Here is a 23,351-nt window from a genome sequence, read left to right on the forward strand (position 1 = left end):
AAGTCTATTCTGTACCTCATCTATAGTTACCTAATCTCAAATAAACAAAATGTAACCATTGAGTAATAGGACAGACGTGACATTAGATGGTACATTACGTTTTAGGTTCTGAAATACCGACCTGGAGAAAAATCAGAGTGTTTCTTACGCCCTCCGCGATATGTTGCAGCAAACATAAGTAAATATTAATGTTCAACTTGAGAGCGACGAAGACGATACAAGAGTTGGGCGAGTTTAAAGCCTCGTGCACAACTGTATATGCGAACAAATATCTGTTACGGTTTATTAAAAATGAATATCAACAACGTATTGAGTTTTGGTTTGGGCCAGTTTTTTCAATCCGGTCACAGGGCCTTAAAATGCGTATTGCAGGTGAAACCGGTAGTTCCAATAAAAATGACTTTTGACTTGGCTTTGTTCGTTTTAAATATGTAAAGGAATGTATACGTGATGAATAGTACATTTCTGAATAATATAATATGAATGAATTATACATGAATAACATTTCTAATTTATTTGAAAAATATTATTTTTCTTTTAATTACAGTATATCTAAATAATGGATTTTTCTATTAAGAAATTATCATCGCATTGCAATTAATTCACGTAGCAAATCAAAACAATCTTGATACTGCGATCGATCATATCATTTTTAAAGTTTATTAACAAACAGCGAAAAGAATTAACACCGTTAATAGCGTAAAGTTAAAATAGTTAACGTAATAATTAATGTACCTTAGATTAGTGTCTATCTAATCTAGATATTAGACCTCCAAGGTCTATATCTATAGAGGTAGAACTCTAGTTTAGCTTTACTTTCAAATGGGTTTTACTTCCAACATCTAGATTAAGTTAATCTTAAACTTCATTGTTATTCGATGAGGAACACGAAGAAACTTATTCTTTGTTTTAAGTTTTAGTTTTAAATATTATTCTTAAACCTGATTTTTGAGTTTTAATTTTAAATTGTGAAGTTAGCTTTAAGCTTCAGTATATTTATGAAAATCGATATACTTGAGTGGTATCTTTATCCATAGAAGCAAGATTTTGGTGATTCTTTTGCTCTTCCCATTGGTCTTTTTATTTCTTTTGTTATTCTTTTATTGTGTTCATTGGACATAATTTGACTATTTGTGTTATCAATAAATTGTGTTACGAGTTTCCGATTCAAACTAGCTGTACTTCATAATATACATACGTACATGTATAATTAATAGTCGATTTGAAAATACAAAGATGAAAATAGAAAAGTTTCTAAAATTCACATTTTTATGCTTCATATATATGATATTACAATTTTATTTGAAACTAATTAACCGAATTATTTAACTATTATTGTGCAGTAATTTATTATTTTAATAACATATAATGTGTAACATGTTCTTTCCATTTCATTATTAAATTAAATTAAATAGTGTGTAATGCTTTCTGAAGTATTGTGGAAACATAATACTCTATACTATGTTCTGATTATAGGATATCCTGTTCTATATTTTATTTAATTTCATACAAAACTTTAGTTTTTATTCAATCCAGTACTATACTGAATCGATATCGTCACATGTGACACGAAACTGGTAAGAAGCTTTTCCCAGATCGGTATTTTAGAACGTGAGACAAGAAAACTCATATAGTGCCAGATCTATCTTATCCTTAGTCAATGATGAAAGTAAAATTAATGTTATTGTTGTTATAATATCGCTATAGTTAGTCTGCTATAGTATACATACGTATATTATCGGTATCGTTACCTGAAGAAAAGTAGTCCCATAGAAAGTTTATATGCAATATTTCTATATCTCGTTTATGATATTATATATCACTTTCTTAAATAATATAAATGAAATTACAATGTCATTTTCCCGAAATAAATATGTAAAATATAGATTAAATGTTAATTCCTTTTACAAATAAAACAGTACCAGCAAAACTAGTTTCGAAAGTAAAAAATGAACATTCCCTTTCACTACAAAACATTGCAAGATTTTCACCAGTAATCGCTGCAAACTATTTAGTATACTTTCACCAACAACAAGTTCACTGTGTTTTTTCATTATCACATTATTTATAAAAACTGATAGATATCATAATTTCGAATTATAATTACATAAAATACAGTATGTATATATGTTATATTACATTATGTTATGTTAAGTACTACAAATAACAATTTATATATTGTTATGTATATAAATGATCAAATATATTTTACTATAAAATAATTAAATATATAAACGATTTTATACTTGAAACATGTTTCACTGGAAGAAAGTCTTGGGAATTAATTTACATGGATCTTTGAGACAGTTACATACTTCAAAAATTTTGTAAGTAATACATATTCAATTTTTAAAGACTTAAAAAGTTATAATATAATATAATATAATTTTCTAATTGACTCAATATGAGGCACATAACATATATTTTTTTTAGACAAAAAGCTGTTATAATAAATGGTAAAGAAATAGCTGATGAGATTCAAAATGAATTAAAAGCAACTGTTCAGGATTGGATAAATGATAATAGAAAGAGACCTAAACTCGTAGCCATAAAAGTTGGAAATGATCCAGCTAGTAAAGTATATGTTGAAAGAAAGATGAAAGCTGCAAACTTCATTGGTAAAATAACGCTAATGTTTAAACTACTTTAATAGATATAATTGATACATTGAATACGTGTCTAACATATTTATTTTATTGATAACTCAGGAATTGAAAATTATGTTATTCATTTAAAAGAAAATAATTCGCAGCAAGATCTTACTAAAGAAATTGATCATTTAAATAAAGATGAAAGTGTGGATGGGATTATCGTGCAATTGCCGTTACCAAAACATATGAATGAGCATGAAATATGTCAAGCAATTATACCAAATAAAGATGTTGATGGGTTCCATTTAGAGAATTTGGGTAATTTAGCATTAAATAACAGTAGGTTTATTCCGGCAACTGCTTTGGCTGTAAAAGAATTAATAATTAGGAGCAATATTGAAACTTTTGGAAAAAATGCAGTGGTAGTAGGAAGGTCTAAACATGTTGGGTTACCAATTGCATTACTTTTACATGCTGACAGCAAAGGTATAAAACATATATATAATAATAAAATGTAAAATAATAAATTCAATGAAATTTTATATATATAGAATACAACATTGCAAAAAGGTGAGTGAAATCATAATAGCAAATTAATTCACAGATGAAATAGGTGCATTAGATATGACTACAACAATATGTCATCGCCATACTCCTCATACTGAATTAGAAAAATTTACAAAATTGGCAGATTTGGTAGTCGTTGCAGCTGGTATTCCTGGTTTAATTACTAAAGAAATGATAAAACCAGGAGCATGTATAATTGATGTAGGGATTACAAGAATAAAGATGGGCAATAAATACAAATTAGTAGGAGATGTAGATTTTGAAAATGTGCAGGCAATTGCTGGACATATAACTCCAGTACCAGGAGGTGTAGGTCCTATGACTGTAGTAATGTTAATGAAAAATACTATTTTGGCAGCTAAAAGAAATTATAACAACTCAAAATCATCTGTACTTAAAAATATTAATGTTTAAGAATATGGACCATACACAATTCACAGCACAGTATTTATAAATATATAAAATATTATGTTTTCCTATGGAAATAGAATGGAAATAATAAAACTTTCTATTTTTTATTATGTTTACTCGATACATCAGAAAATGTCTTTTATTACTCACATATAAAAACTTGAAATCATGTCATCAAACAATTCCCAATATATGTTATTACTTTTGATATACAAAATAAAAGCAAAAAGGTATACAAAATAAATTGGGAATTATATATAATAATAAAATAATAAAAGTATTATTTTTAATAAAAAAAACAATTTTCTAACATTTCCGAACTACTAAAGGGTATTGAAATTACAATTAACATACATATGGATTTATATAGTAATCTGTTTGAACTTTAAAACCAAAAAAAAATTAAAATATTTAATTGATAATAAGTAAAGGTTATATTTTCCCGTATTTGATGTTTCTGTTCAGTCGAGACTGAACAAATATATGAGGTAATAAAAATCATACGTCTGTATAATAAAAAAATGTCCTTATCTAACTTCACTTTCTACACGAAATCAAATCAAAGGTCGCTACTTTTAATTGCTCTCAAACTTTTAAGACATAACGATCAAAAATTTGTCACATCTAGTCCAGTTAAGATGAGTCGACCAAAAGTTTTGATCACCCGCCCGGACATTCCAGCTGCTGGGTTAAATTTACTTAAAGAACAGTGAGTATTTTTTCAATATCTAAACACTTAAAATACATTTCATTCTCTTAAATCATGTAAAACACATTACCCAATTTTTTATATCCTATTCTATGAAGTTGCGTTATCGTAAACATACATATGTATAATGTTATACTTTAACATCTCAAACATTTCGTGCCAATACTATATTTTTGTCTTTGATTTGTACGTACTTGCAATGAAAAAACTATTTATTAATTTTTCTATTTTTTTTTATTTTATATTTTAGGTGCGATGTTGTTCTATGGGAAAAACCTGAGCCAATTCCTAAATCTGTATTATTATCAAAAATACAAAATATGGATGGAGTTTATTGTTTATTGACAGACAAAATAGATGAAGAAGTTTTAAATGCCGCCGGACCACAATTAAAAGTTGTGGCTTCAATGTCAGTTGGTGTTGACCACTTAGATTTGCAAGCTTTGAAGAGGAGAAATATTAAAGTTGGTTATACTCCTGGTATTCTAACAGATGCAACAGCTGAATTGGCTGTAGCATTATTACTAGCTACGTCTAGAAGATTAATAGAAGCAAACAGAGCCATTTACAAGTATAAAACAGAACATATTTTTTTATGTATTAAATCGCGTAATTAAACATACATCTTATTTCAAATATAATTTATATAGGGGTGAATGGAAAACATGGTCACCAACTTGGATGTGTGGACCAGGATTATCTGGATCAACTGTTGGAATAGTAGGATTAGGTCGTATCGGTATTCAAGTAGCAAGATGTCTTAACAGCTTTAACACTGCTAGAATATTGTATACAAGTAGGAGTATTAAACAGGAAGCATCTGAATTTGGAGGAGAAAAAGTAGAACTTGATATGTTATTGGAAAAAAGTGATTTTGTAATTGTAACAACAGCTTTAACTCCAGATACAAGACAAATGTTTAACAAAAATACATTCAGAAAAATGAAAAGATCTGCTATATTTATAAATGTCAGTAGAGGTGAGGTTGTTGATCAATCTGCTCTGATAGAAGCTTTAAAAAGTGGAATAATCAAAGCTGCTGGTTTAGATGTTACGACTCCTGAACCTATTCCATTAGATAGTGAACTTTTGAAATTAGATAACTGTGGTAAGTTAACTAAGATCTATCTGTAGTAAAATATATAATAAAAATAGTGATGTACTTATGTTTCAGTTGTACTACCTCATATTGGTAGCGCTGCTACAGAAACGCGAGAAGAAATGTCAATAATTACTGCTAAAAATATTATGGCTGTCTTGAAAGGAACTCCAGCTGAAATGCCTGCTCCACTTCAATTATAAATATAACTTGTGAGAAGAGACTAAACCAGCTTTAAGCTTAGATTGTTATTTACCATTATAACTTGATTCTTTATACAAGTATGATTATATATTTATATATATATTATACACTTAACATATATGTATAAATTATTTTGTACATATAGCAGTATGGAGAGAATATTATATACTGTACTCTTTTAATATTAAGACTAGCATTATAATAACTTCACTATTCCGAAATATATAATCTCAAGGCTCTTAACACTATTAAGCTTTGCTCATATATCGTAAAATGCAATGCTGTTGTCATACTAGCTTTCAATTGAGATGGTACTAAACCTTTAAATAGTCCTTTCACTCCTTCCTTTCTTATAGTTAATTTTAAACAATCTATAAGTCCTTTACATTCAAAAAAAGTACCAAAACCTTTTCTACCATTTTTGAATCCTTGTATTTGTAACCTTTTCCTACTAAGATCAAATGGATATACTGCAGTTTTAGCTAATAGACCAGCTGTACTACCAGATATTACAGAATTGAAAAAACTAGTATCAGTTTCATCGTAATATTTCTTATACATATCACTGAAAAATGTATAAAATGCAAATTGAAAACCTGCATGTGGCACAATTTGCAATAAAGTCGGTAATAATCCATAAAAAAGAGCCTTTGGAGATTCATGTCGTATTATACAACTGTAAATATATTTTATTAAACAATGTTTGATTTGACGACAAGGTGTATTTACAGTATTTAACTTGCCTGCAAGAATGACAAATTCCTTTATAGATTACATGATTATTTGATTGTGCTACTAATCTGGTTCTTAATGTATCGAAAGGAAATGATATAGTTGTAGCTATAAAACCAGCACCTGCACCAGCTACAAACTTTGTTGAATATTTCCATTCATTTAGTAATGAAAAATTATGAAGCTTATGTATAAGCACATTATATGAATAAAACTGTAACATTTTAATGTTTAATTATATATTTTGACAATGACTTTAAAATATTTTCATATTTAGATAAGGTAATCAAGGTTCAAATGAACAGTGTTACAAATGTTTAAAATTTGTAGATATTGTCCTATTCAGGGAAAAATATTTTCATATTTCTTAAATTTTGTTATAAGTTTTAATTTATAAATTATAAACTTCAAGAATATGCAATACACAGTATCAGATGTAAGACTTAAAGTCATGGTGTCTCTAATACAAATTAATAATTTTTTAGATTATTTTATATAATATTTATTTCAACTGGGAGAATTATATAATAAAACTAAAAAACTACATGAAAGTTTCATAAAATATACATTTACCTGGCTAGTCCCGTATATAACTGAAAGTAATTGAGCAGGTACATGTCCTTTCCAAAAAGCTGAAATACCTTCTTCCTTAAATATTAAGTAAAATGCTTGTAGTAAAGAGTGATATTTACTAACATGATGGTTAGCAATAGGTTCAACTTGTAACTACAGTGATAAAGAATTCTTTTTAATGTCTATGTATAACATTATAAACATTATTGTTGTATTACTTGTGATATATGTTCTTTTACCTGAAATCTAATTTTCACAACATCGAAAGGTTGACAAGCAAACCGTGTTACAAAACTACTAACACCTCCTGCTATAGCATGTTCCAAATTGTTACTATTAGCTTTTGACGAAGTGTCCATTATTTTCTAAACTTGGTACTTAATAGACTGTAAATAGCATAATAACAATTGAAAAATTGAAAATAGGATTTTTTATACAAATAATAAAATACTTTTATAAATGGCAAGTCAGTATTTAAAAAATACATGTATGTAATATTTATTTGGAAGGATAAAATCATTTTTCTTACTATACATAACCTAAATTATTCTTAGTAGAAAAATCAGAATCCACATCTGTTCACAATAATTATTATGCCCATAAAATAAATATAACCTTGAGTATATGGATAATACATAAATGATTAGATGAATACTTTTGATATAATTATAAATATAATAAATTATTTAACTAAGAATTTATTGAGATATATAGTTCACAAGTTTCTTTCGACGTATATTTTATTACATAACTAACATTTCCCATACTTATTTGTTATAAGTATAATCAATTTCTTGTATTATTTCGGAGACTGACGAATAATCGTCAAAATTGGAGGCATAGTTTAAACTATAATAATCCTTTACCAGTGATGTTAAGTTATATCCCCAGACACTTTGAAGTACAAATTTTATATTTTTCCTAGATGGAATGTTCAAATGACCGTTTACAGCTATTAAATCCAAATATTCATTAAAATTTTCCTGTAAAAAAATATATTCCACAATATTTTTGTTTAATTTATTACATCTTTATTTAAGTCCTTAAATACGTTAAAAATCAATTCAACGATCTATACTCACATAATTCTCTAATTTCCATTTATTCCATAATTCAATATACAATTTAAACAGATTTAAAATTATTACTTCATATATAGAGCAAATATTTTCAAAGCTATCCTCAAGTTTTTCTAATTCGTCATTTTTTAATGCATCATCATTCATTCTCTGGAAATACCATTTCTTAAAAAATCTTTTGTTTGCATCATTTTGTATGTACAAACATTTAATATCCGTCATTACGCCAGAATTGTTAATAAGTACTTCGTGACACAGTCGAAATCCATCATCTTCTGAAGATTCGATTAAATGAATCACAAAATCAGAATAAACAAGCAGTAATCCTGTAATATGTTGTGTAATATTTTTCTTTATTGAATTATCAAATACTTGTACTATATTCTCACAATCTGTAATTTTTGCGCAAAAAATAAGTCTATACACAATCGTATGCATTCTTGAAATATAATAAAGTACACTTACTTTGGATAAGTTGTTTGATCAATAAGCAACATGTATCACGCTAAAGCGTGATTTTTTAAATTTTAAATTTAAATTTAAATTTAAATTTTTCTAAGTATTAAATGTAAAATCTATTTGATTTCCTAATTGTTTTCAAGTATAGAAATGAACATTTCGTTATGTTATGAATTACAACTACTATAAATATAGGAAATTTTGCAAACATGCAATCGTAGACGAAGTATTTTTCCGTGGGGACCCCGTCACCAAAGTGACGCTCTTCTTGTTCGAGTTAATTAAATATAGGATATTATATATAGAATATACAACATAAAAATATTAAAAACACATTATATCATACTTTTTATTAATTTATATTCTGGATAAAATATTACATTATGCATGGTATTCGTTAAAACATCCCAAACAACAATAGTTCGATTTCGAACAATTCGAACAATAATTGTAGACTTCGTCATCACTACTCTCCTTACTTTCAAATATATTTTCACGCTGTTTACTGAACATTTTGAGGATGAAAAAATCACTGATGTACGTCTCACAAGTATGCTTCTCGACTAAATTAAAGATCTGAGATATCTGCCGTGAGATCCCTCGGAATATTCTACCTGGAAAGCTTATCGATTTCTCCATTTCAGAACTAAATAATCTTTTCTTTACAATGAATCGAAGGCGATAAACAATGAATTCCCGCTTGTCGCTCTATTTACGTTCTGCGTACCGCCGGTCGGATTTGAGCCCCGCAGGAAACTTAGCCGAATCACGCTGTGCGACGAACGTATTAAAGGAGAGAATGTTATATTTAAACCACATGTATTATTATAAACATTTTATCTTCTTTTACACTGAATTTATTTTTGTAGTTGCAAATATGATACATTAATGTAAGACATTTTTGTCTTTTGAACAGGTTAAATGTACAGAATAAAAAAATTGCCGAAATGGTCATTCAAGTGCTATAGTATTTTTATAACAGTTGTTGAATCAATGGAAAATGTTTTCATAATGCATAATTTTACTACAAAATCGATTTATCGAGCAGATTTCTTTTGGTGAATTAATACTACGATATTGACACATAGTATATATATATGCAAGTAAACAAAGTGTAGTTTTACAGTTAATATTCAGGACGTTCTCCCACATAATTTCACAGACATCGCAAATAAATGGTTTTCACTATATGACCAAATATCACATTGGCCACATTGAAGAAGTGGAATGAATACTGATTACATTTACTACATACTTATATCTTACTGAGCTCCAACTTCTAAGACGCGTAAATAATTATAAATTAAGTTTTTCCTTACTAAAAAAAATTTAACAACAATTATGAATACTAGTAACCAATTGTCAATAAAGGGAGGAAAGCTTTTTACATCAAACTCAAATTTTTTAAATTGTTAATCATTTCCTATTAACTATTTCTTTTCGTACTTCTTACTGCGTATTTTTCAATTTGTGTGCCTCAATGAATGAAAAAGTAGAAATGTAATGCAAAATATTATTATGATGCAAATTTAACAAAGGTACTCATTATTACTAAGTTTTACACTATCGCTAACTACAACAATAAGATTATAAATAAAAATTTAAAAAATTAACCGAGCACGAAACTAACGTAAAGCAATAGGGCCTTAACGGAGAACTTCTACTAATCACAGAGGAACAAATTGTAATAAGTTTCAGATCTCCAGCAGGTTACTTGTTCAGAAAGTTTATGATCGGAAATTGAATTAAACCAACTACGCATCAAAGTAACTTAGATTATCGAATCGTTTATGTGTTTTAGGGAAAGCAGTTTCTCTTCTGCGATAATTTCCATAGCCCCAACGATCTGAAAAATTACATATAGAACATTTAAGCAAATTAAACAAAGTCATTATACGATATGAATTTAGCATCATAGTTTTCACAAATACTTACTTCGTGCAAGATCATTTCCAGTTCTGTCTGCAAGTTCCATAAGTTTTGGATTGATAACTTGTTTAGCTTCCTTAAGTACATTAATTAAACCTTTAGCCTGTCGGCTATTTTGTGGTGTAAAGAAGGCATAACTCGTGCCTGAATTATTTGATCGGCCCGTCCTACCAATTCTGTGAATGTAGTCTTCAGATGAAGTCGGATAATCGAAGTTGATCACGTACTTTACGTCGTCGACATCTAAAGAAGTTGTTTCATTAAAATATGTACTAACATAAAAATATTGAGCGTATTAAATATGATGTAAGATATGCTATATTTAATAAAAATATTAATTTTTTGGCAATATATACTTAATATGCCAACTATAACATGAAATCCATATAGATTATATTCTTATGACCTTTTCTTCTTTAAAATTTTTATATTTATTTGTTAAAGTCGAAGCTGAATGTCATAATAGAAATTAAATGCGAAAAACTAATTATTTTTATCTCCATATCTTTCTATGAGAATATGCAGCTAAGCCTACACTACACATCACATATGAAATACACAAATTTCAATATTAAATATTAAAACTTCATAACAGTTAATAAGTAACTTCTAAAACCTTACTTAGTAACATAAACAATAGAATATTTGTATTACCTTTCTCTATGCATATTCTGTACACAAGTATTCATAACATAGAACAAAAAATTAAAGAACTTATAAAAAGAATCAATATTGTAGATATTTAAATAAGAAATCCGTCACAGTAGAAGGAGTGTATATCGTATTCCCTATAAATTCCTTTTCTTTAACAAATATAATGAAAATGATTATTTTAAGTAAGATTTACAGTAACTTCTTTTTCAAACACTGTTACAGTTTTATATTGCCTAATATTTCACATTAAGGCGCTTTCATTCCTAACTATTAAAACATTGAAGATAAATTAAGAATTGTATCAATTACAGTATATATAAATGTATATGAATGTAAGTTAGCTGCATAGTAATTAAATACAAACCCTGTTATCGTTGATGCACGTTCCGTATGACTGCATACAGAGCGCCTCACGATGTGTGCTATTCTTAAATGCAACTTCACATCGCAACGTCGTGTCCTAAGCATCACCACCGAGTAGCGATAGTAGCAAAATCAATAGATTGTTGTCTCTCATACGGGCTGAGCATTGGCTATGAAGTGTGATGGTTGTACCAAAACGTAACCAACGGTCTTACCTCACAACCAACCAGCGCCGATAACGGCACCACCCGCGCACCACTCTACTACTTGCGTGGTACACAGGCTGAACACAGAGGCACATTAAGTACAATATTATGTGCAAAACAGAATTGCGTATGTACAATGAGTGAGCCATGTTTTCTTTATTGAACGATCGTTTTTCATCGCACACTCAATACAATTTGTGCACCATGTGCCTCTGAAACAAAGGACAACCAGACTGATTAACATAAATTACAGGATGCCCACATATATTACTAAAGCACTTCTCTTATATTCCAATCTTTATACTCTCAATTCTTTAACACAAGCACATTATTTAATTCCTCTTTTCTTCTCCTTCTTTTTTTCTCATTTTCTCCGATATTTTTTTTAATAAAATAGATAGCATTACACGTCAATAAAGCTAATAGAAAAATTAGAATGAACAAAAAACTGTGTACAGTACCTGAAGTATATAACACAATTATACGATATAAAATAAAAAAAAAATGCAGCACCTCTTCTTAAATAGTAAAAATAAAAACTTACAAAAATTTAACGCTTTTCATATTAATACAAATATAATAAATATATATATATAAATCTTAAAGGAATAAGTAATGAAAGTTGAAGCTACCTAATGCCATCTATTTATAGTACATTAAGCTTATGTAAAGTTTGAGAATGTACACTAAAACTATTTTTTATACTGCATTAATATTATTGTATCATTCTACAATTTCAATAATTAACTATAGAATTCTACAAAGAATAACATATTGTTGAAAAGTCCTCATTTATCAATTTATCTTATTTTTTAATTAACATGGTAAGTTATTTAATGTTAATCATTTTTATTCCAAAAACAGTGGGGCATCACCTTCATATAACCAGTCTGTGCTACATCGCCACTTTACCCTACCCTACCCCTTTTTAATTAAGTACAAATTTTCTCAAATACAACTGTCTAAACTTCAATAAATTCTTCAAAATCTACTATGTTTTAACAAAAATAAGAAATGTTAAACAAGTAACTCTATTACTTACCCAATCCACGAGCAGCAACATCTGTTGCTACAAGAATTGAATCCTTATTTCTTCTAAATTCTAAAATTTAATATAGCATAATGTATTAATTATATGAATAATGTAATGAAAATGTTATCAGAAAATATATATATCTCAACAAACCTGTAAGAACAAAATCTCTTTCTAATTGCGATTTGTCGCCATGTATACATACTGCTGGCCACCCATATCGACGAATAGTTTTAGTAATACTCTCCACCTTTTTCTTTGTCTCTACAAAAATTATTGTCTTCCCACCTTCTGGACTAACATTACTAATCTCCTGAAGAAGATCTTGTAATCTAAAATAGAAGAATAAAATATTAAATTGTAAGCAACATTTAAAAAGTAAAATATTAATATATTGAATAAAAAAGTCAGTTCTTCTTAGAGATAAAATATTATGAAAAATCACAAACTATCATATATTACTTTCATCATAAACTATAAAATAAAAAATTTTCATTTTGACATAATTTATACTATTATGTAAATCGAGATATTTAAAATACATACTTCGCTTGTTTTTCATGTTCTTCACAGACATCAACAATCTGAAGAATATTGTGATTAGCTGATAATGTTAATGATCCAATGTTCAATTGTGTATAGTCCACAAGGTATTCCTCTGCAAGGTTTCTAACTTCTTTTGGCCAAGTTGCAGACCACATCAATACCTGTCTATCTGGCCTAATTTGTTCAATAATTTTTCGAATTTGAGGTTCAAAACCCATGTCTAGCATTCTATCAGCTTCATCTAATACCAAGTACGTACATCTACGTAAATTAGTTATACCTCGTTCCAAAAAGTCAATTAATCGTCCTGGTGTGGCAATGCAAATCTCAACTCCTTGTTCTAAATCACGAGCTTGGCTTCCTTTTGGTGCACCACCAAAAATACAAGTGCTTCTTACATAGCCAAAATTATAAGTAACTTTTTGAATTTGCTGTGCCAATTCTCTTGTTGGTGCTAGAACTAGAGCAATTGGCCCATCACCATGATTTAATGGTTGCTGACTGCTAATATGTACAATTGCAGGTAGGATATATCCTAAAGTTTTCCCAGATCCAGTTTGTGCTATTCCAACCATATTTTGTCCAGACATTGCAATTGGCCATCCTTGAGCTTGAATAGCAGTTGGTTCACTAAATCCCTGCTTTCTAATACATTGCATTACATGATCAGGAAAATTTCCTTCTTCAAAATGTTGTATAGGATTAGGAATTTTCTCTCCCTTAAGAGTAATCTGATTCTCTTGTCTAAATATATCTATTTCTTGTGGATGACGTGATTGAACATTAGGATGTGGTATATAAAAATCTTTTTTAAAAGGCTTTAAATTTTCAAAATTCCAGTTTGGTTTTTTTAAGGCTCCAATAGTACCATGCATATTATTTTTGTTGCGATTTTCAAATCGTCCATTCCTATTATTAGCATTATTCCCATATACAGATCCCCTGTCTTTTGTTCTATAGTTTCCACTATGATAACTAGCTCCGTATGTCCTATAAAAAATTTAGGCATGTATTATAATTAAAGCACCTTATTATGTATTTTATATGGGTGTAGAGAACAAAGAGAATCAGCTCCAGATAAAAAAATATGTGGATTCCGAAGGCATGTTCCCAAATTACTATTCCTCCCACAAGCATTCATGCTCCATTGATATATACAAAATGGAGGCATGCCAAAATGAGAGGTACAATTAAAATAGTTATATTTTCATTGGAAATAAATTTTGTATTTAACTCTATGCTCCCCCGTAACTGTTAATATGCATATTTATATACAAACCTAATTCTCAGGGATCCAATAGCTCCCATTACATTCCGTAACCTTTAATAAACAATGACGGTTTTTATGCATATGTAATTACAAATTTATCAAAAGTATTTCTGACAAGGTACTTTTGCAGATACATGTAAAAACATTTGTTCGTACATAAAAAGAGTCCGTTATTACGTAACATTACATGCCGATAAATTTTCGGGGGATATTATAGCGAAATGCAACGACGCATTGCGGATATCATATAATGGCTGAACATGAATGACTTTGAAGAGAGAGATAGACAGAACATTGAGGAATAAATTATACAACATAAATTTACAACTGTAATTAAAAGTAATGTTGTTACTCACATATTTGATATAGTAATGAACTCTTCAGTTCCTAATTAAATTACAGTTGAAGATGATAACTTGTGTTTAATTGATTGATCAAGATAACAAATCCTAAAATGATAATCAATTTTTATTATTGTCGGTTTACATTTAAAACACGCAAAAATATTACACGGGTAAATAAATTATCGATTACGATGCAACATTTACAAGTTTAAAAAAAAAAGAAGTGAATTACGAACAACGGTCAAACGTCCTACTTACACCACATCCAGGAACAGAAAGAACAATTTAATATGTACCCGGATGTGACATACGTCAGGGACAAACGTATTCGAAAGTGGGGATGCGCAAAAGCTCCGAAAACACCTCTTTTCGTCCTCTGCGCATGTAATACAGAGTCGATTTTGATTGACTTGAAGGCAACAGACAACGTTATTCAACTCAGTATATTATTTGCTGCACTTACGTAATTTTCTAAATTGCAACTATATATACGTATATGTTTTTAATATTAATGTATTTAATATTATAATATCAAAAAATTTACTCTCGATTACATAACATTATGTAATAATTATAGTTTTTCATTAAAATTATTCTATATAAGATGCTATACTCTGTTCAACAACGAGTCAGGAAATATAACCACAATTGGTCACGTGATCTCCAACTATTGGTTGATAGTTGCTAGTAAATTATGATCTTTGAGAACAACCTGTTTTATTACAGAAAATATTTGAAATTGTGTAATATTTGGAACTGTGGTGCTAAATCATATATTAATCTGCTTATGGGATCAATATTCACAAAATTTTCTATTCTATAATATTTCAAAATTGTTAATTCATCTTTATTTCCCCAAAATTTTAATCGTCTGGTTTTATTTAGTTCTCTGGACTTAATTCGTTTAGCAGAATATACATATATGATGCTAGTTTGGTAATATTATTTAACGTTGCTAGCTTTTTTATGTTATTAGTAAAATTAAATTTTTATATCTCTTAATATAATAATATTATTTACAGGATTAATGTACAGCAATAAGAATGTATAACATTATATTTACATCAAGATTTAAATAAGATTTCAAATATTCCGCTTTGTGTGTATCGTACACAAAAGGAAAGATAGTTCTAAGATTGAACACATGTAGCGCTAGTATTCTATTTGTTCACTTTATTCGAAAGAGATGTATTCTCTAGGTATAATTAAATACTTTGTGCGATACGTACAATCAGAATCAGGATCAGTCAGACAATCAGAAAACGTGTAGTGTGGTGTAACTGGTGTGAGTCTATCACGATCTGGTATAGGCAGTTGGTTGTGGGGTTCGTGCATTTGATGGGTTACCTTTTATGGCGATTCGAGTAAAAGAAAACATTGGTCGACCTTGTGATGTTCTAATAACAAATTGAAAGAGATATTTCTGATGGAAAAGTAAGTCCTCAGAATTTCTTATCCAGCTTTATTCGTTTTAATATTTATGGTTTCGTTTAGGAAGAGATATCATTTTGTAAATATAAAGATGACGGCATCGTCGTGAATGAATAAGCCGTCTGTTTTAAGCCGTGAATAATGGTATTTTAAAGATACCGAATACTTTTAAAATATTAATAAAAAGAATTCTTCGAAATTTTATAAGTGAACATTTCCTATATTTGGATTATGTACAAAATGTTACTGAAGTTAAGAATAAAAGCATGGGAGAACTTTTATAATCAAATCTCAATTTTCTATTAAATAATTAATTATATTTTGTAAATATTTTATTTTTTCTTTAAATTTGCTTTCCTGTAGGTATATATATTTAACATAACTTATATGCATTTCATAAGGAAACATTTATAAACAAACTTTATAGAACAAATTTTTTAATGTTTTGATATCAAAATTAATTATTTTAATTATTATTTGGTTCAAACTTATAGCCATAACGTTAAAATAAAATGATAAGGTAACATGAGTTATTTATGGGTAACTTGCCAAATAAATTTTATGTTGTATTTATAAATGAAGCACAGTTTGTCCCACTTTTAAATAAGTAACTAATACCATTAAAAATTTTTAATATATTTTTATCCATAGAAAGTGAATCCATATTTCATACTTATTCTTAGAGAATAAAAATGGGAACTAAGAATGTATATTTTAAGAATATGATGAGTCAACAATTACAAGAATATTACCTCATACCTACCTTATTCTTGGTGGAAATGATTGTACAAAGTCATAATTTCATTAAAATTTAATACAAGAGTAATAGAATTGTTATTTTATTCCAGAAATGTATCTTATCTATGATTTATAAACTACATTAAAAAGTATATTTATATGTAATCTATTAACTGCATTAATCTAAAAAGATTTGTATTTTATATGCAGAATGTTTGGCAGCTTCAGATGGATAATAGCAATAGCAATTGTTATATCATTAGTAAAGGCAAATTACTCACCTCCAGAGAGATTGACTGGAATGAATCCTTGTATAAGCAAACAAACATGTCATGAATGCATACAAACACCACATTGTGCCTGGTGTGCAGCACCAGTGAGTTTTTATGTTAAAATATAATAATAATAATATTCATATATAGTATATTTTATGTAAATAATTAAAATATATCAATCTTTACAGAAATTTTCAGAAAAACGGTGTTTTCTACCAAACATTAATACTAAAATATTTGCAACATGTCCTGGCGAATATACATGGAATCCAGATAACGTTTTTAGTATGATAAGACATAGAAATTTAACAAAAGGTGGTTATGCATATGGTGGTGCCAACAGTTATGAATATTCATATATGAATTCTAGCATACATGGCTTTAGTTCACAGTCCACTAGTAGTGGTAGTAGTAGCAGCAGCAGTAGCAGTGGTAGCAGAAGACAAGAAGCTGTACAAATTTGGCCACAAGAAGTTAATTTGAAACTTCGAATAAGTAAGTTACTATAGTTATTATATATTAAACTATTTTGGCAGAAAACAATATTTACAATATTAGAGATACGGTATAAATCTTTTAGATGAGGCACATAGAATGATTTTTGCTTATTCACAAGCTGAAGATTATCCTGTTGATTTGTACTATCTTATGGATTTGAGTAAATCTATGGAAGATGACAAGAAAAAATTATCAGATTTAGGTCAACTCTTAGTAGAAAGTATGAGTAAAATTACAAGTAACTTTCGACTAGGTTTTGGCAGTTTTGTTGATAAAGTTGTAATGCCTTATGTTAGTACAATGCCTAAGTCGTAAGTTTCCCATAAAAAATTATAATTTTTCTGCATGCATAATTTGAAATTACTATTTTACATTTCATTTAATGATAAATTTACAGTCAGTTTTGTATTTTAGATTAATAGAACCATGTGATGGATGTGCAGCACCATATGGCTACAAAAATATTATGACATTATCTCAAGATACAAGTCATTTTGCAGTAAGTATATAATAATATAATTTTGCAATGAATATTCCATAAAAATTGTTAACTTTTCTCATCTGTATAGAGTTTAGTGCGAAATGCTTCAGTATCTGGAAACTTAGATGCGCCAGAAGGAGGATTTGATGCAATAATGCAAGCTATAGTTTGTAGACAGCAGATTGGCTGGCGTGAAAAGGCTCGTAGACTTTTAGTATTTTCTACAGATGCTGGTTTTCATTATGCAGGCGATGGTAAATTGGGTGGAATTGTCAAACCAAATGATGGTGAATGTCACTTAGATAGTACAGGACTTTACACGCACTCATCATTACAAGACTATCCAAGTATTTCTCAAATTAATTTAAAAGTTAAGCAAAATGCTATTAATGTTATATGGGCTGTTACGGAAGAACAAATAAACGTATATAAAAGACTGACTAAACATGTAGAAGGATCTTTTGCTGGTAAATTGTCAGATGACTCGAGTAACGTTGTAGAATTAATTCGTGAACAGTATGATGCAATTTCAAGTTCAGTTGAAATGAAAGATACAGCTAGCAGTGCTGTGAAGGTAAAATACTTTTCAAAGTGTTTGGGTACGGGACCGCTTATTGAAACTTCAAAATGTGATGGATTAAAAGTTGGAACAAAAGTGGAATTTACTGCAGAAATCGAAGTCACGAGTTGCCCAGAAAATAGGTCTGAATGGAAACAAAAATTCGATATTTATCCAGTAAGAATAAAAGCATTCGCACTTGTCTACATAATTTAATATTTAAAGTTAAAGAAACAAATTTTCTTATCTTTTTTTAGGTTGGAATTAATGAAACGCTTACTGTAAATTTGGAAATGTTATGTGACTGTGAATGCGAACGCGAAGGTGCTATGTATGAACCGAAATCACCAGAATGTAATGGTGTAGGAACTTTAAAATGTGGCATTTGTGAATGTTATGATGGATTTTTTGGAAAACGCTGCGAATGCAGTCCTCATCAAGAAATGACAGGATTAGATAAACATTTCCAATCTTGTAGACCTGATAATACTTCTCTTGTAGATTGTTCAGGGAGAGGAACTTGTGCTTGTGGTCAATGTGAATGTGAAGAAAGAGAAAATCCTGAAGAAGTAAATATAGATATATGATTTTAATATAAAAATTTGCATCTTTTTTGATTGAGTGTATGATGTTTTGTTTTTTACAGATAATATCAGGTCATTTTTGCGAATGTGACAATTTCTCATGTGATCGAGATCAAGGTCATTTGTGCTCAAATCATGGAACATGCGAGTGTGGTCAATGTGTCTGTAATGCAGGATGGACTGGTCCATCTTGCAATTGTAGATCTTCAAATGAGACTTGTATTGCACCAGGAACTACCAATGGAGTGTTATGTTCAGGACATGTAAGTTTTTTATTGCTTTGAGAAGAAAAAGCTTTATCTTGTTTTACAAGTTTAACTTCGATTAATCTTTTATCTTTTAGGGAGATTGTGTTTGTGGTGAATGTATTTGTCATGAAGAAGGAAATACTAGATATTCTGGTAAACACTGTAATAAGTGTCCAACCTGTCCAAGCCGTTGTGAAGAATTAAAAAATTGTGTATTATGTCAAATGTATGGTACTGGTAATTTCACTGATAAAGAGGAATGTGCAAAAAATTGCAAAGAATTCGTCCCTGAACCAGTTGATACAGTTATACCAGATGTGGATAAGGATGAAGTTCCATGCTTCGGTATAGATGAAGACGACTGCAAATATAATTTTGTTTATTATTACAATGAAACGAATTGCTTAAAAGTCAGAGCTCAGAAGGAAAGGGAATGTCCACCCCAAGTTTATATGCTCGGTATAGTATTAGGTGTAATTGCAGCTATTGTTTTAATCGGTCTTGCATTATTACTTTTGTGGAAACTATTAACAACTATACATGACAGAAGAGAATTTGCAAGATTTGAAAAGGAAAGAATGATGGCTAAATGGGACACGGTAAAAATATTAATTTATCTTTAATTTTGTATATTTTGTATGCTGCAAAATCTTTCATTTCAATTATCTTTAAACAGGGTGAAAATCCAATTTATAAACAAGCAACTTCAACATTTAAAAATCCAACATATGCTGGAAAATGAAAATCATGAAAATAATCCCTATTTAATGGAAGAAATTATTTCATTGCAGAAAATTGTGTTTTTATACATAAATATAAATTTTTGATTGATTAATATTTAAATGATAAACAAATTTTATTATGCAGCGAATGGAGCTTTAGCACTAATTAGAATAATTATTAACATTATAATTGATAAGTATTTAACGGAATCTAATGTAATATGAAGCTATCAAATTATTCATTAAGTATGATATTATAATACTGCCATATAACGTAGACTGCTATGTATGAATGCGTGCGTATGTATGTAAGTGTAAATTATGTACACAATGTATACAATGAAAAATTATAACGTAGAAATCGGTATCTGCATGAAAATATGAAACGGTTTAAAGATTTAAAATGTTAATCTTATTGTAACACTTATATAGAAGTGCCTTTTTGTCTTTTATGACAAAAATATATTTATATAATTTCTAATTGTCGACTTTAATATAAAATTTATGAGATGTAACTCTTTTAGAAGACTTCATTCACTCTTATCAAATTAAAGTAGAGTGTGATGAATTTTTCTTTTAAATGTATTTATTGACATTTTTCATACACCCACAATATTTCAAATAGAAAATATAAATAAGGTACATTTTAATATGTGATATTGTAAGACCTAAAATGGTTTTATTGACAAAATGTTCAGTTGTTTTCCACCTAAGTCTTCCTGAGTCTCATATATGTTTTATTTTTTTATAAAAAAAATCTAAAAATATATGTAGAAAATTGTATAAATGTAAAGAATAGCAAAATGCATAGTAATAAGTATAAATCATTTTGCAATTTATAACAAATGCGAGTCTCGAGATTTTTCATTCTAAACGTTTATGAATTTTTATCCTTTATTATGTCTATAGATAGAAATGCAGTTAACGAAACGCTCGTTAAAGCAACGTAAATCGACATTTTAAGTGTACCGAAAAATTAATGCTTTTATAATACATTGTATTAATAACTTTTACACCACTTTATTGTTATTTATATGTTCGCGTTCGGAACAAAGAAATAAACTTAGTATAACAATAACTAAATTTTCTAAACAATAAATATTTCAAATGTATGTAAATAGTATTATTACGAAATAATTATTTCGTGATAAATCATGCAGTTGAAATGAAAGTTTTACTGCCATTGGTAATGATAAAAAGATCAGCTTATTTTACATTTTCGTTGTAAGATAAATAAATATAGAGATAAATATAATAAATATATAATAGAACCTAGTTTATGCAAACAAGTTAATGCTGAGCATCTTTTATCTGAACTAGGATTAATCGTAATTTTGTAATACGTATAAATACTCTTATAATGAGTATGTATATTAATACATACAATTATTTGTTTTTATTCGAAATAAATTCTGCGTCAAAGAAGGAAAAATTGAAATCGTAACACTTAAATCCTAATATTTGAACTAATAAGAAGAGTTCGAAAGGATAGCTATCTACTGAATTTCTATTATCGGAATTGGTCGGTTATCCGGACTGTCTTGTCCTTATCCTCCAACCTGTTCGGATAATCGAGGCTCAACTGTAGAATATTGTGTTTTTATGTGTTGATAATATATTTTCATGTGTTCATTTGTACGTTTACAGCCTGGTTTTCGCAAATAAGCTGCGTGTACGTATATGATCTGCTCCAACATTAGGGTAATGTATTGTTCCTAAGAAGAAAGTATTATAGAAAAAGAAATAGCATTTAATTATATATAGTAATAATAATGATATTACAAATACAAGTTTTGTTTATAAATAATTGCTTATGTAATATACAGTTTTCATTAAATTCTATTTTAATTTTTTTATTTCTTTCAAATTACTAAATTTGCAAAAATTAAAAAACAGTTACATTTTTAATCGAAATATGATACTCGTGCACAGTAACAATTTGTTAGAAATTTGCTTATAATATACAGAGAGCAATTTGCGCGTAAAGTTGGCGTCGCGACAAGAACGTAGTACAATATTATGTTGTAGTTGCAATTTTATGATAAACTACATGATTTTATAGGATACGTTATATTATAACATAAATTGTATTCAAATATGTACAAATTATCGTTGCTAAAATATCTATAATGTAATACCTGGTAATACATAATCAAATTATCTTGTGTGATTATATAAATATATAAAAATAATACAAAGATAAGTGCAGAATAGAGGTCACGACGGAAATAAAATGTATCTTTAATTACGTAATTTGTAATTATTATTTACTATAAATTACAATTACTTATTTTGAAATAGGGAAATTATATTCTATATTATTTTAATTATTTACAATATAATTAACATTGTATATTGGAGTAATTATTATATTAGTTCAATTTATCGCATAAAAATTTTAGCGCATGACTAAAAGAATGTACTCTTTATTTCATTTAATTATAATCTTTCATTAATTTTTGATAGCAATAATATAATAGACTTTCTAATATCAACGAACTATATAATGAAAATTATCCGTGATTTTGTAACGGAATCGAATAGTTGTCGAATGAAAAAAAGAGAATTATGCTTAGAATGTCCTTAACCTGTTAATATCAGAATTTTAAATATATTTAACTACGATAGCGGAAAATTTTAGGGAAGTTTCTGTTATGACTAGTTTTGAAAAAATTTATTGAAGGACGATGCACACTTAATAATTACAGATTATTTGTTACTATCACAAGTAAATCACGTATAAACAATTGCTAATAATAAAAGAATAATTATCTATATACTTTTATTTACCCTCATTTACGAAAAATCGTTAATAAAATCTAGTTATACGATAATGACATTGAACAACTAGACTAAAAATTTTGTTTAACAAAATCTAATTTATATGTCATCAAATTTCAGAAGATAGGGTATCAGATCATTTATTACGTTACTATGATATAGTAAAAGTGAAAACATGAAAGAGTTTGACCTAGCATAATTTAAAGTGGAATGAAATTATTAGGAAATGATAGTAGAGCAAAGATTTTATTCACCAGACAGAATT

General features: G+C 28.4%; 6 protein-coding genes across 13 annotated transcripts; 3 read left to right on the forward strand and 3 right to left on the reverse strand.

Moving 5' to 3' along the window:
• The first annotated feature begins 1,605 nt into the window (after positions 1-1,605).
• Positions 1,606-3,662, forward strand: LOC122573202 (bifunctional methylenetetrahydrofolate dehydrogenase/cyclohydrolase, mitochondrial). The gene is made up of 4 exons (XM_043739276.1): positions 1,606-2,327; positions 2,434-2,618; positions 2,709-3,077; positions 3,196-3,662. Exons 1-4 carry the CDS (start codon positions 2,254-2,256, stop codon positions 3,570-3,572), a joined length of 1,005 nt encoding a protein of 334 aa, XP_043595211.1. The 5' UTR covers positions 1,606-2,253; the 3' UTR covers positions 3,573-3,662.
• Positions 3,663-3,811: 149 nt separating this feature from the next.
• On the forward strand, positions 3,812-5,745 carry LOC122573201 (glyoxylate reductase/hydroxypyruvate reductase). Of its 2 annotated transcripts, none has more exons than XM_043739274.1 (4): positions 3,812-4,278; positions 4,529-4,849; positions 4,929-5,386; positions 5,453-5,745. In XM_043739274.1, the coding sequence occupies exons 1-4, from the start codon at positions 4,091-4,093 to the stop codon at positions 5,578-5,580; spliced, it is 1,095 nt and encodes a 364-aa protein (XP_043595209.1). In that variant the 5' UTR covers positions 3,812-4,090; the 3' UTR covers positions 5,581-5,745. The 2 variants fall into 2 exon arrangements, with proteins under 2 accessions (XP_043595209.1, XP_043595210.1); XM_043739275.1 differs by having other exon boundaries at positions 5,475-5,745.
• Positions 5,746-5,782: 37 nt separating this feature from the next.
• On the reverse strand, positions 5,783-7,817 carry LOC122573203 (mitochondrial thiamine pyrophosphate carrier-like). Of its 4 annotated transcripts, none has more exons than XM_043739279.1 (5): positions 7,753-7,817; positions 7,126-7,272; positions 6,887-7,039; positions 6,325-6,527; positions 5,783-6,257 (listed from the first exon to the last, which is right to left on the reverse strand). In XM_043739279.1, exons 2-5 carry the CDS (start codon positions 7,243-7,245, stop codon positions 5,792-5,794), a joined length of 942 nt encoding a protein of 313 aa, XP_043595214.1. In that variant the 5' UTR covers positions 7,246-7,272; positions 7,753-7,817; the 3' UTR covers positions 5,783-5,791. The 4 variants fall into 4 exon arrangements, with proteins under 4 accessions (XP_043595214.1, XP_043595215.1, XP_043595213.1 ...); XM_043739280.1 differs by lacking the exon at positions 7,753-7,817 and adding an exon at positions 7,643-7,659; XM_043739278.1 differs by lacking the exon at positions 7,753-7,817 and adding an exon at positions 7,426-7,567.
• LOC122573205 lies at positions 7,652-8,635 on the reverse strand. The gene is made up of 2 exons (XM_043739281.1): positions 7,969-8,635; positions 7,652-7,869 (listed from the first exon to the last, which is right to left on the reverse strand). The coding sequence occupies exons 1-2, from the start codon at positions 8,401-8,403 to the stop codon at positions 7,654-7,656; spliced, it is 651 nt and encodes a 216-aa protein (XP_043595216.1). The 5' UTR covers positions 8,404-8,635; the 3' UTR covers positions 7,652-7,653.
• Positions 8,636-9,258: 623 nt separating this feature from the next.
• LOC122573200 (ATP-dependent RNA helicase p62-like) lies at positions 9,259-14,880 on the reverse strand. Of its 3 annotated transcripts, none has more exons than XM_043739272.1 (7): positions 14,782-14,880; positions 14,435-14,476; positions 13,156-14,145; positions 12,763-12,941; positions 12,619-12,678; positions 10,360-10,596; positions 9,259-10,270 (listed from the first exon to the last, which is right to left on the reverse strand). In XM_043739272.1, coding segments are annotated over exons 1-7 (1,602 nt in total). In that variant the 5' UTR covers positions 14,784-14,880; the 3' UTR covers positions 9,259-10,178. The 3 variants fall into 3 exon arrangements, 2 of the variants coding, with proteins under 2 accessions (XP_043595207.1, XP_043595208.1); XR_006318675.1 differs by lacking the exon at positions 9,259-10,270 and adding an exon at positions 11,372-11,788 and having other exon boundaries at positions 10,557-10,596; XM_043739273.1 differs by lacking the exon at positions 14,435-14,476.
• Positions 14,881-15,999: 1,119 nt separating this feature from the next.
• LOC122573199 (integrin beta-PS) lies at positions 16,000-21,383 on the forward strand. 2 transcript variants are annotated; one of them, XM_043739270.1, is made up of 11 exons: positions 16,000-16,203; positions 16,264-16,344; positions 17,149-17,314; positions 17,402-17,708; positions 17,794-18,022; positions 18,126-18,210; positions 18,281-18,928; positions 19,009-19,320; positions 19,398-19,598; positions 19,679-20,182; positions 20,260-21,383. In XM_043739270.1, exons 3-11 carry the CDS (start codon positions 17,150-17,152, stop codon positions 20,323-20,325), a joined length of 2,517 nt encoding a protein of 838 aa, XP_043595205.1. In that variant the 5' UTR covers positions 16,000-16,203; positions 16,264-16,344; position 17,149; the 3' UTR covers positions 20,326-21,383. The 2 variants fall into 2 exon arrangements, with proteins under 2 accessions (XP_043595205.1, XP_043595204.1); XM_043739269.1 differs by lacking the exon at positions 16,264-16,344.
• Positions 21,384-23,351: the final 1,968 nt, after the last annotated feature.

This window comes from Bombus pyrosoma, linkage group LG11, assembly GCF_014825855.1.
Source record: "Bombus pyrosoma isolate SC7728 linkage group LG11, ASM1482585v1, whole genome shotgun sequence".
Taxonomy (NCBI): Eukaryota; Metazoa; Arthropoda; class Insecta; order Hymenoptera; family Apidae; genus Bombus; species Bombus pyrosoma.

What these genes read in the sequence shown, in the direction of transcription:
- LOC122573203 (XM_043739279.1), bottom strand. Translation starts at nt 7,245, where the DNA reads ATGGACACTTCGTCAAAAGCTAATAGTAACAATTTGGAACATGCTATA. An exon ending in TTGTGAAAATTAGATTTCAG is followed by an intron (nt 7,040 to 7,125) that starts GTAAAAGAACAT and finishes TTATCACTGTAG; the next exon opens with TTACAAGTTGAACCTATTGC. An exon ending in GGAATTTGTCATTCTTGCAG is followed by an intron (nt 6,258 to 6,324) that starts GCAAGTTAAATA and finishes ATATATTTACAG; the next exon opens with TTGTATAATACGACATGAAT.
- LOC122573202 (XM_043739276.1), top strand. Translation starts at nt 2,254, where the DNA reads ATGTTTCACTGGAAGAAAGTCTTGGGAATTAATTTACATGGATCTTTG. An exon ending in TTACATACTTCAAAAATTTT is followed by an intron (nt 2,328 to 2,433) that starts GTAAGTAATACA and finishes TATTTTTTTTAG; the next exon opens with ACAAAAAGCTGTTATAATAA. An exon ending in GAAAGCTGCAAACTTCATTG is followed by an intron (nt 2,619 to 2,708) that starts GTAAAATAACGC and finishes TTGATAACTCAG; the next exon opens with GAATTGAAAATTATGTTATT.
- LOC122573201 (XM_043739274.1), top strand. Translation starts at nt 4,091, where the DNA reads ATGTCCTTATCTAACTTCACTTTCTACACGAAATCAAATCAAAGGTCG. An exon ending in TTAAATTTACTTAAAGAACA is followed by an intron (nt 4,279 to 4,528) that starts GTGAGTATTTTT and finishes TTTATATTTTAG; the next exon opens with GTGCGATGTTGTTCTATGGG. An exon ending in TTTGAAATTAGATAACTGTG is followed by an intron (nt 5,387 to 5,452) that starts GTAAGTTAACTA and finishes CTTATGTTTCAG; the next exon opens with TTGTACTACCTCATATTGGT.
- LOC122573200 (XM_043739272.1), bottom strand. An exon ending in ATTGGATCCCTGAGAATTAG is followed by an intron (nt 14,146 to 14,434) that starts GTTTGTATATAA and finishes AATTTTTTATAG; the next exon opens with GACATACGGAGCTAGTTATC. An exon ending in TGGAAATGATCTTGCACGAA is followed by an intron (nt 10,271 to 10,359) that starts GTAAGTATTTGT and finishes GTAATTTTTCAG; the next exon opens with ATCGTTGGGGCTATGGAAAT.
- LOC122573205 (XM_043739281.1), bottom strand. Translation starts at nt 8,403, where the DNA reads ATGCATACGATTGTGTATAGACTTATTTTTTGCGCAAAAATTACAGAT. An exon ending in AATGGAAATTAGAGAATTAT is followed by an intron (nt 7,870 to 7,968) that starts GTGAGTATAGAT and finishes ATTTTTTTACAG; the next exon opens with GAAAATTTTAATGAATATTT.
- LOC122573199 (XM_043739269.1), top strand. An exon ending in TAATTTGAAACTTCGAATAA is followed by an intron (nt 17,709 to 17,793) that starts GTAAGTTACTAT and finishes TAAATCTTTTAG; the next exon opens with ATGAGGCACATAGAATGATT. An exon ending in GAGTGTTATGTTCAGGACAT is followed by an intron (nt 19,599 to 19,678) that starts GTAAGTTTTTTA and finishes TTTATCTTTTAG; the next exon opens with GGAGATTGTGTTTGTGGTGA.